The 11410-nt window shown below is 42.3% G+C and overlaps 1 protein-coding gene across 2 annotated transcripts in view; it reads right to left on the reverse strand.

The window, feature by feature from the left end:
* LOC140500173 (uncharacterized) overlaps nt 1-10084 on the reverse strand; it is a 31342-nt gene extending 21258 nt beyond the window's left edge. The window contains exons 1-2 of one of the 2 annotated variants that reach the window (XM_072602528.1): nt 10066-10084; nt 9347-9544 (exon numbers count right to left, since the gene is read on the reverse strand). In XM_072602528.1, coding sequence (XP_072458629.1) covers nt 9347-9377 — 31 coding nt within the window. In that variant the 5' untranslated portion in view covers nt 9378-9544; nt 10066-10084. Of the gene's footprint in view, nt 1-2963; nt 4672-9346; nt 9545-10065 lie in introns of those variants that run through there. The other variant, XM_072602529.1, reaches the window with a different exon arrangement.
* Nucleotides 10085-11410: the final 1326 nt, after the last annotated feature.

The raw sequence follows: 11410 nt of genomic DNA on the forward strand, positions 1-11410 counted from the left end.
AGATTGCATGCCATCTTGGGAAGGAGAGAGGAGAGGAAAAGGGAGAAAATTTAAAACTTATGAAGTGAATGTTGAAAATTAAAAATAAATAAATTAACTTAAAAAAGAATACTGTTCAATAAGGCTAGAAAGGCAGGTACTCGATTATAGAGGGCTTTCAATGTTGGAATAATAAATGTGAGCTTTCATTGGGCAATAGGGAGCCACCAGTTGTCATATGATTAGATCTATGATTAAGCAACAGTAACAAGCCATTAATAATGGAAATTAGGATGTTTGGAGGTGCTCTTATATTTTGAGGTTATCAAGCAGCATATCTATGGTCCCCCTTGGTTGCTCTATCTGAGTATAGAAAAGGGTTCAGAGTAAGGGAGAAAAGACGGTAGGAAGCCCTAGAGAGGAAAAGCATCCCTTTCCTGACTTTCCTTTTTTAGTATATGGTATCACTACCTTTGCAATGTCTCTTGAATTTATCCCCATGGTACCTGCATACCCCATTACCTCACTGGGATTACTGTACTGTAACAGCCTCTGACCTTGTTTCTGACTCTAGGCTTTTCCTGTCCAAACCATCCTATAAAATCACAGCTTCATCAATTTCTCTAAGATGTCATTTTTGATTCTGTCATACTGCTATAAGATCCTGTAACCACTGCTCTCTGCCTGCAGGGTAAAAAAAGTCTGATAAACCTGTCTCAAATGCAAAGTCAAGCCAACATACACTTATTAAGTGCCAATCTCATACAAGGTTTATACTGTGCTCAAAACTAGAGTTACAAATACGAAAGGGAAATAATCATTTCCCTTAAGGATATAACCCTAAGGAAAACTGAGGAAAAAACCACTAAAGACTGAGAGGGAAAAGGGAAGCCCTCACAGAAAAGGAGACACTTTACATTTTGTGACATGAGTGCTCTTCTCCAAATACATCCTTACACGTAGCTCTCAAACAATCAATAAACATTTATTAAGCACCTACTACTGCTAGCCACTGCAGCTACAAAAAAGACAATTCATGCCCTTGAAGAGCTCACAATCTAACGGGGGCCATAACAGACAAACAAACAGAATAAACAGGAAATACTCTACAGAGGCACTAGAATTAAGAGAGCCTGGAAAAGGCTATCTGTAAAAGGCGAGATTTTAGCTGGTCCTTAGAGTAGGTGGAGATGAGGAAGGAGAGCATTCCAGGGATGGCTGACAGCCAGAGAAAAAGCCCAGAGCCAAGACAGGGAATGTATTGTTCAAAGAATCCAGTGTTACTGGATTAAAGAGTATATGTGGAGCAGGAATGGGGTTGGGAGATTATAAAGATTGTATATTTGATTTTAGGAGCTGATAGGGAGCCAACTGAATTTAATGAGTGGGAAGGTGACATAGTTGGACATGCACTTTAGGAAAAATCACTTTGGTAGCTTATTGAAGAATGGGTTGGACTAGAGAGAGACTTGAGACTTACAGCAGGCTACTGTAATAATCAAGGCTTAAGGTGATGAGAACCTGCACCTGAATGGTAGCCCTGTTAGAGGAGAAGAGGGAGGCATCGCCCAGAGATGCTGCAAAGGTAAAACTGACAGACCCTGGCAATAGCTTGGGATATGGGGGTGGTGAGAAATGTTGAGGAGTCAAGAATGACTCCTAGGTTGTCAGCCTGGAGGACTGAGAAGATGGTTTTGCCCTCTACATAGAAATAAGGAAGGTGTATCTTCAGGGAGGGTTTGAGTATCTATATAATGGGGAAGCAGTGAAAGGAGTACAAAATCCTCTACAATGTGACCTCAACCTACCTGTTCCAAGTCTTATTTCCTGATACCCTATAGTGAAAGGCACATGCACATGCAATCAGGAGAGCTCAGTCTGAATACTGTCAGATGTTTACTGAGTGACCCTTCACACCTGTAAAAAGGAAATAACAGTACTTACACTATCAGATCAGGTAGACAGTTCTGAACTAACCAATTAACTAGTATTTTTTATGTACCTACTATGTGCCTGGTAGCGGAGCTGAAGAGAAAAATTTTTGTAAATTAAATCCCTCCTTTTAAGGAGCCTACATTCTACGAGGAGAGAAAACATGTATATGTACATATGCACACAATATAAACACAAGGCACTAGGAATTCAGGGGAAATCAACAGGCTTCATGTGGAAGGTGGTACTTGAACTAAGTCTTGGAGGAAAAGAGAAATACTATGAGACAGATATAAAGAGAGAGGGCATTCCTGGTATAGGGTACAGTAAATGAAAAAGCAGAGTGACCATATGAATGATGATGCCTTTAACAGAAATAGTAAAATCTGGAAAAAGTATAGGTTTGGGGAGGAAGATAATGAGTTTTCTTTTATCCATGTTAAATTTGAGATATCTGTAAAAGATAATATTTGTAAAGTGCTTTGCAAGCCTTAAAGCATTAAATAAATGCCAGCTATAATCATTATGTCTCCAGGACGTCCAGTTGGAAATGTCCTACTGGACACTGGCACTTAGTGTTGCAGAACTGAACTTCAGAGGAGAGGTAGGAGTTAATGTAGTAGAGTGTTGGGAGACACAAGCTATTAGTGGGCAAGATATGGATGACAGGCTGGCAAAAGAAGCCAGGAACGTTTCTGATCAAGACAGCTGAGTAAATAGAAGCAGAACAGCCAAATTCTTACACATGTCCTCCAAAAAAGAAAACAAAAGAGAGTCTGTCCAAATGATAATTGAAAAAGAAATATTTTTATGCAGCCATTGTAGGTAAAAGGGGCATCCAGCAGACTACATGTAGGCCAAAGAGGGGTTCTAGACAGAAGACCCTAGTGAGGAAGATTTAGGGAGTTTTAGCCAAGAAAAACATGGGAGGTCCAGCATACCCCAGCAGTGAAGGAGAAAGGTGCTTCAGCAAGGATGCTCCAGAACAGAGTGGCAAAGCCCAGAGAAGATAGTGATCAGTCCATATCCACCAATGGCTCTGAAACACTTACATGAACAGCCCCTGACAGTCTTGAAGAGATCAGAGTTCTATACTCAAGAGAATACTGGTGAGCCTGGGAGCTGCCAGCACTTCCCAGAGGAAGGATGCAATTGAAAGGGCATGCAGAATGAAGTGTTTACATTCTAACAGGTGACCTGAGTGAAATCCTAATGTCTGCAAAGGTCAAAGGGAGAGTTAAATAGTTAAAAAGAGAGTCTGGGGATGGTTTTGTCTTAATGATATTAGCTGAAGGAAATAAAGAGAAGAAAAAAGCTAGGTTGGGGACACTGGGTAAATAGCTTTTAAAGAGTGGAATTTATATTTTGCTATACACTTGAAACATAAAGACATCCACAAAATTAAAATAAGGGGCTAGAGCAGAATTTAGGGTAACAATCATGATCTCAGACAAAGTGACAGAAAAAACAGGTATGATTAAAAGATATAAACAGTCAAAATACATTATGCTCAAAGGCATGTAACGCTGAGATTTACGTTAATGAAAGATCTTCCCCACCCATTAACAGGCCTTACCTGGAGCCCATTAAGGGAAGCTTGATTAGGGAAAGTTTGTTTTGTAGGAAGGCCAACACCTTTTGTTAATTAATGAGGCACTGGGTCATGAGGGACCCTCTGGCTCTGAAAAGTGTATATATACTCTGAGGTGAGGTTCTGCTTTGCTTAGAAGAAGGTTCATGTGCCAAATGAGACTGTGGGTAGTCTCTTAAACAGCACCCCCATCCTGCACCTTTGAAAACCTAGATGTTGGTGTTTTTCTCTCTGGTAACTATGTATGTATGCAATGGTCACACAGTGGATCTGTCTGTTGATCTGTGATGTATGCATTGCTTATGGTCAGACAGTTAGAAGCCCTGTCTATTGGTCTTAAGTTCTGTTGTAGGTGAATGTAATTAAAGTAGATTATTAACCCCTCAAAAGTTGCTTTCCTTTTAGTAAAGCAGATCTAAGAACCTGTGCTAGCAGCCCATTCTGGATGTGTCAGGGTGTTTGCCGCTACAAGGCATTATAGAAAATGAATTAGTATCAATACTTTATATAGTATCAAGGAACTTAAAGGGAAAGTTAATCAATTTACATGGAAAAAGAGACAGTAAAATTATAATTGGGGGTGTCAGTGTGCTTCTTTTAGACTTAGGCAAGTCTGACAAAAAGATAAACAAGAAAGGAGTTAAAGGCATAAGGACTTAAACAGAATTGCTGAAAAACGGGACATGAAGGTTCCCTGGCAACTGCTAAATGTGAATGGAAAGGAGCATATAGATTTCTTAGTTGTGAATGGCAGTTTTTAAAAAAACTAAACATGTATTAGGGTAGAAAATCCTCACAAACAAATTTAGAAAAGCAGAAATACCAAACATATTCTTTACTGACCACAATGCAATAAAAATAAAGGGTCTATGAAATAAGGGCCTATTAAGGTAGAAAATCCTCACAAATTTAGAAAAGGAGAAATACCAAACACATCCTTTACTGATCGCAATGCAATAAAAATAAAGGGTCTATGAAATAAAGATTTAAGATTGGAGACATTAATTTAATCCTAAGAATTTGTGGTTTGAAATTTGCGGTTTGAAGACTGAATCATAGAACCAATAGATAATTTCATTTATTCAGTGATTTCAGTGACAATTTACTTATTCAATGCCTTACTAATCAAACTAATGAGGTGCTCAGGCCCCAGCCCTAAGATCATGTCTCTGGAAGCCTCCCAATTTCTCAGTATCTCCTGCCCTGTGAGAAATTGAAAGGCTTCCAGAGACATGATCTTAGGGCTGGGGTTCAAGCACCCCATCAAAATTACCCAAAAATTAATTTATAGAGGTAGAAAAAATATAACAACATTCATCTGGGAGAAGAAAAGGTCAAGGATATCAAAGAAATCAATGAAAAAAAAATGTAAAGGAAGGTAGCCTGGCTGTACCAGATCTCACTGTATCATAAAGCAGTCATCATCAGAACAATCTGGTACTAAGAAATAAGAGCAGAGGATCAGTGGAATAGATAAGCTACACAATACACATCAGTAAATTACCACAGTAATCTCGCGTCTGATAAACACAAGAATCCAACCTTTTGGGATAAGAACTCACTGAGAACTGCAAGAAAAACTGAAAAAGAGCATGGCAGATACTAGTTACAGATCAATATCTCACATACACCAAGATAAAGTCAAAATGAGTATATGATTTAGACATACAGGGTGATACCATAAGCAAATTAGGGGAGCATAAAATAGTTTGCTGTCAGATCTATGGATAAGGAAAAAATTTATGACAAAATAAGAGATAGAGAGCATTATGGGATATAAAATGTATAATTTTGATTAAATTAAAAATTTTTCACAAAAACAAAACCAATGAATTCACAATTGGAAGAAACTAGGGGAAAAAATTTATAGCAAGTTTCTCTGATAAAAGCCTCATTACTCAAACAGAGGATTGAGTCTAATTTATAAAAATACAAGTCATTCCCAACTTGATAAATGGTCAAAGGATATGAAAAGGTAGTTTTTGGAAGAAATCAAAGCTATATATAGTTACAGGAAAAAAAATGCTCTAAATCATTATTGATTAGAGAAATGCACATTAAAATAACTCTGAGGTACCAACTCATACCTATCAGATTGGCTAATATGACAGAAAAGGAAAATGACAAATGTTGGAGGGGATGTGGGAAAATAAAGACGCTAGGAGCAGCTAGGTTGTGCAGGCCATACTTGAACTCAAGTCTTCCTGATGCCAGGTCTAGTGCTCCATCAACTGCACCACCTAGCTGCTCTACTATAAATGAAGGGGGTGCCTATCAACTGGGAAATGGTTGAACAAATGTATGAATGTGATGGAACGGTATTACAAATAAAAAATGTTGAAGTAGATGGTTTCAGGGAAAACTGGGAAGACTTGTATGAAATGATGCAGTGAAGTACGGAGTAGAACTAGAACTACTCATATAATGATAACATTGTAAAGAAAAACAATGTGTAGACTTAGGAATTTTGATCAATCAAATGACCAACCCCCTGCCCTTCCAGAAAATTGTTGATAATATACTATCCATCTCCTGACAGAGAGAGGTAATAGTCTCAAGGTACAGAATTAGATATATGTATTTTAAGACAAGGCCATGGTATCTGTTTTGCATGTATACAGGATATATAAACACACACATACATGCAAACACACGTTTATTACAAGGATTTTTTTTCCTTTGTTTTCAACTGGGGAATTGATATAGATATATAGATATACACACATACACATAAATATATACATATATAGATATATATACACATACACACATACATATAAACATTTATTACAAGGATTTTATTTTTCCTTTGTTTTCAACCGGGGAGTTGAGGGAAGAGGAAGGCTAGCAATCTAAGGGGAAAAAAAGAGGTCAGTGAATCATTTAAAATGCACAAAAGCCTTCAACAGAAGTTTAGGAAGAAACAGATGAGCAGGACAGCTTCTGAAAATAACAGTGACTTTATTATGTTTAACAGGAAGAGTAGGCTATATGTAACAGAGATTCAAAATTTCCTATACAAACCTCATTATCTGTGCCTTTCTGTATGCAAATGCTCTGTCTATTTGGTGTTCAGGTTCCAAATTTAAAAACCAAATAAAAAAAATAAGCAACAGGACCAAGAGAGTAGTGTCACAAAAACCCAGAGAGGACAGAGCATTTAGGTGAGAGCAGTCAACCAATATACATTTGTTAAGCATTTACTATGTTGATTAGAGAAATGTAAATTAAAAGTTTTGAGATATCATCTTACACCTATCAGATTGGCTAAAATGATAGAAGGGGAAAATGACAAGAGGGGATGCAGAAGAACTGGGACATTAATAAATTGTTGGTGTAAACTGATTTTGGAGAGCAATCTGGAATTATGCTGAGTTATAAAACTTTGCATATCTTTGACCCAGCAATACCACTATTCCATCTGTTTCCCAAGATGATCAAGGGAAAAGGAAAAGAATCTATATGTTCTAAAATATTTGTAGTACTTCTCTTTGTCACTTGGAGAATGGCTGAACAAGTCATGGTATACGATTGTGATGAAATATTACTGGGCTGTAAGAAGTGATGAACTGGTTGATTTTAGAAAAACATGGAAAGACTTGCATGAAAAAATAAATGAAATGAGGATAACCAAGAGAACACTGTATGCAGTAACAGCAATGTTACTTGAAGAATAACTATGAATGACTAAGTTTGTGAGTATTATACTCAAATCAACTACTACTATGAAGGAAGATGCTACCCACCTCCAGAAAAGGAATAAACAGAAATATGCACACTATGGTTTTCCATCTCTCTCTTTCTCTCTCTATCTCAAGTGGGGGCCTTCTGTAGAGCAGGATAGGGAGGGAGACAGTTTGGGACTTAAAATTTTAAAAAAAGAGCACTTGTAGAGGGGTTGGCCTTGGAGAGAAGACAGTTCATCTTATCATCAGAGACTGAAGGAAAGGAAGAAAGTAGGAAATTATATCATAGGGTTTCTATATAGAGAAGAGGACGGAACTAATCAAAAAATGGTCTACATTTTCTCAGGGAATTAGGAAGTGACATACTTAGCTGAAATGGAAGAATAGGTATGGGAAGCTTAAGGAGACAAGACTCAAACCAAGAAGCTTAGCAAGCACCTACTAACCATACCAAGGCACTGTCCTAAGTGTTCACTGATCCTCACAACCACCATGGAGGTTGGTGCTTTTATTATCCCCATTTTACAGTTGAAGAAACTGAGGGTCACATGGCTACTAAGTGTCTGAGGCCAGGTTTGTGAGAACATTATCTGTCTGTCTCTACGTACAAACAAGTTACATAAAAGGAAAACTGAAGACAATCTCAAAGAGAAAGTATTAATGGGGGTTGGGAAAGGCTTCTTGCAGATGAAATTTTACCTGATGCCTGAAGGAATCCAGAGGCAGAGAAAAAGAGGAAGAGAGTTTCAAACACTGGGGAAACTACAAAAGGCAATGAGTTGGGAGGTGAAGTTTAATGTGTAAGTAAAAGCCAGGAGGCCAAAGTGACTAGTTAGTGGTGCCGGGCCTACAGAGAAGTACTGTGTAAGAAAACTAGAAAGGTAGGAGATCAGGTTATAGATGACTTTAAAAGTGAATTTTATATTTGAACCTGGAAGCAACAGGGAGGCAGAACTGATTGAATAGGGTGCTGATATGGTCAGACCTATGCTTTAGGATGATTTGGAATTGCTTTTGTGGGGAGTGAAAGAGGAAATCTACAGGGAAAAAGAGGAATGCCTTCCTATGGCGAGGGCCTAATAGAGGTTGAAGAAACTATCTTAAACCTTAAAATGCTAAATAAATGTGACCTATTCCATATTCAGATTCCATATTCAGATCAGTCTCCCAAGTAACCTTCCTCAAACAATATGCTACTCTCACTTTCGCTGCTTTTTCACCTGGAATGCCCAACTTTTTCCTAATCATATTCTACCTTTTCTTAAATGTAAATCTAGGTAAGGTTCCAGCCAGCTCTTCAATAACAATAATTCATTTATACAGTTTTAAAGTTTTACAAAGTGTTTTCCTTATACCTCCTTACTCAATCTTCTTTGTGCCTGACTTTATTTGTAAATATGTGTCCTTGGAAAAGGGATTGGTTTTTTTCTCTTTAAAGTCCCAATTCCCAGCAAGGTGGCATGCACATAGTAGGCATTTAATGTCTGTTGAATTTGAATTTCGGACAGATTTAGATTTTATCCCATAATATCTAGGGCATATGATGTAGTAAAAGACCGCCGATCATAACTTCTGAGCGATCATTTCTTTATGTGGAAAGTGAACTCAAGATCTCTCTTAGCTCTAAATGAAAAAAGAGGACAGCTTACGGTCTAGGCCAGGGTTCACAGACCTGAAAAGGTTGCTGGGTAGATTTCAAGGTGTCCCTAAACTTTTATGAGGAAAATTACATCTTTATTTCAATATAACTGTTTTTCTTTATAATCTTCTGTTTTAGCATTTAAAATATTACTCCGAAATGCCTGTCCACAGACTTCAACAGACTACCTTCGATGTGTCCATCAAACATAAACACAGGCAAAGAACCTTTGGTCTTGATTAGAGAACAGTGCTGGACTAAGGAATCAGAACGATCTGGGCTTCCCACTAGCTAAATGACTCCAGGACAGAGTCCCCAGGCAACTCTAAGACTCCGACTTGTAGAGCAGCTGCAGACTGCACTGGGAGCTCCCTGGAGCAGTGAAGTTACAAGTCTGGTCTAAGAAAAAGTGAAGAACACACAATCCAGGGGTGAAGTTCATAAGACTTATTAAACTTTTCAGATCCTAAAAACTGCTGTATTACATGCCATCTACCTAGACTGAGCTCTAGGTCAGACCTGGAAAGAGCTCTGGAGCAGATCCTTTCATTATTTCCACTTCGCACAGGAGCCTAGGGAAAATCCTCTTCAGACTACAGAACTGGCGCACGTGGACGAAGGGATTAATACCCAGGTTTCTCTTGACTCCAAATACGGTGCTTTTCTCTCCATAGCAGGAGATTTTAGCCTAGGGTCCATGGACTCGCAGGGGAATTCCTGGGTAGATTTCCAAGAGTTTGTGAACTTGGCCAGAGAACAAAAATGTCTTTATTTTCACTTCTCTCTAACTAAAACTTCGCATTCCCTTCAATTACTTTAAAACGTTACCCTGAAAAGGGGTCCCTGGGCTTGTGCACCAGAAGCTGCCCACCACACCGGCCCCCACCCAGTCCCCTCGGATGCCCCTTTCTCCTCCCGGCTCGTCAGCTATGCGTGGTCTGCACCCCACAATTCCGCCCCTGGGCTTGGCGGGGAGGGAGGATCTCTAGCCAGCCGCTCCCCTCCCGCAAACATTAACGGCCTGCTGGGTACAGAGCTCCAGCACCGGCTTCACCGAGGGGTCTAAGACCCAAAGAAGGCTTACGGTGAAGCTCTAACGCAGGGTGTCAAGGGCGCGCTGAGGCCCCGCGAGGGGGATCGTGGGGAAAGTGGTGCCGGTAGCCAGGAGGGTCGAGGGAGGAATCTGGGGGATAGGGACCCCTCCACCCCGCACCCGCCTCCCTCGGGCCCGGACTCACCCTCCGCAGGGAAGGGAAAAGAGACACCCACACACACAAGACACCGCGGGCCTCCGCAACCGCCCACCCGGAAGAGATGCGTCCCGACCCCCCCCCACACACACCCCCGACCCCCCACGGGCGATCCGCTCTAGGACTGCTGGAGGTCCCCGCGTCTCGGTGGATGGCGGGTTCCATCTCTGGTGCGCAGGTGGCGGTGGGCTAGGTGTCACTTCCTCTCCCACCCCGGGCTGGGGGGGCAGTAACATCGGCGACGCTGGGGCGGTCAGGAGGGAGGAGGCTCGGGAGGCCCTCGGGCCCCCCACTCATCTCTGGGCTGGGTCCGAGAGTAACAGGGAACGCCCCGCCATGGTTCCCTCCACAAAAATGGATGTCGAAGCCCTTCTTTCCCCTCCTCTGCCCCCAACAGACATGGCCTCCCTGCGTCGGTCTTTCCTCCGCTCCCGCCCCGGACAGACGCGGCTGGGCCGCTTCCGCCTTTGCCCTAGTCGGACACAGCCCCCACGCCCCCAGCTCCCTCTCCCTCCCGGACCGGGCCTTCTCTTCCCTCGCCGGCATATACGACCACCACAGTGCCATGGCGGACGTGCTCCAGCTTTCCTCTCTCGCCCACAGACGGGGCCGTCACGTTCCTGCCTTCCTCTTCCGCCCCGCACTGACGTGGCGGCCGCCAGACGCAGTTACCAGGCTCTTCCTCTCTCCTGCCTCCTACAGGCTGGGATGGCCTACTGATAACCGACCGATTCTCACTGCGTAAGGCCGCGGTGGCCACGCCCACTCCCCCTCCACCCCGAGCGCGGCTGCGCAATGGGCCGCTCGGGCGCAGATTCGGGCTCTGCGCGATCCGGGCGCCTCTCCTCGGGGTGGGAGGGGCCCGTCCGGGCGGGCGAGGCTGGAAACAGCCGTGCGCCTTAGAACGGTCGTGTGGGACGGCCCTGCCGGGACCGCGGGGCCACCGGGGAGGCCATCCGGCAAGCATCCCTGGCCCGGGGCCGGGACTGCTGGGGAACCTGACCCGTCCGGCCGCGCTCCTGCGCCTCCCTGCCCTTTAGCGCGGGCAGCTCTTCTGTAGGGCTTTACCTGGCCGCCCCTACCTGTTGTCTAGTTAGGGATACCTTCTGTTTTGCATCATTCATCCGTGTGTATAAAATTCTTCATACCATTAGTATGCTGTACTCTTTCCTGTATATCTGAAGGGTGTCTTCACCTGCCTTCACACGCAAAGCCTGGCACGCAGTAGAATACCAAAATGGGGAGATGGATTACAATTCACTTTTAATACGATTACTCCCCTTTGGCTCTCAACATTCTCCCACTTCGCCCTTTGGCTTCATGCCCCATTTCC

This window comes from Notamacropus eugenii, chromosome 4, assembly GCF_028372415.1.
Source record: "Notamacropus eugenii isolate mMacEug1 chromosome 4, mMacEug1.pri_v2, whole genome shotgun sequence".
In the NCBI taxonomy this organism is placed as follows: Eukaryota; Metazoa; Chordata; class Mammalia; order Diprotodontia; family Macropodidae; genus Notamacropus; species Notamacropus eugenii.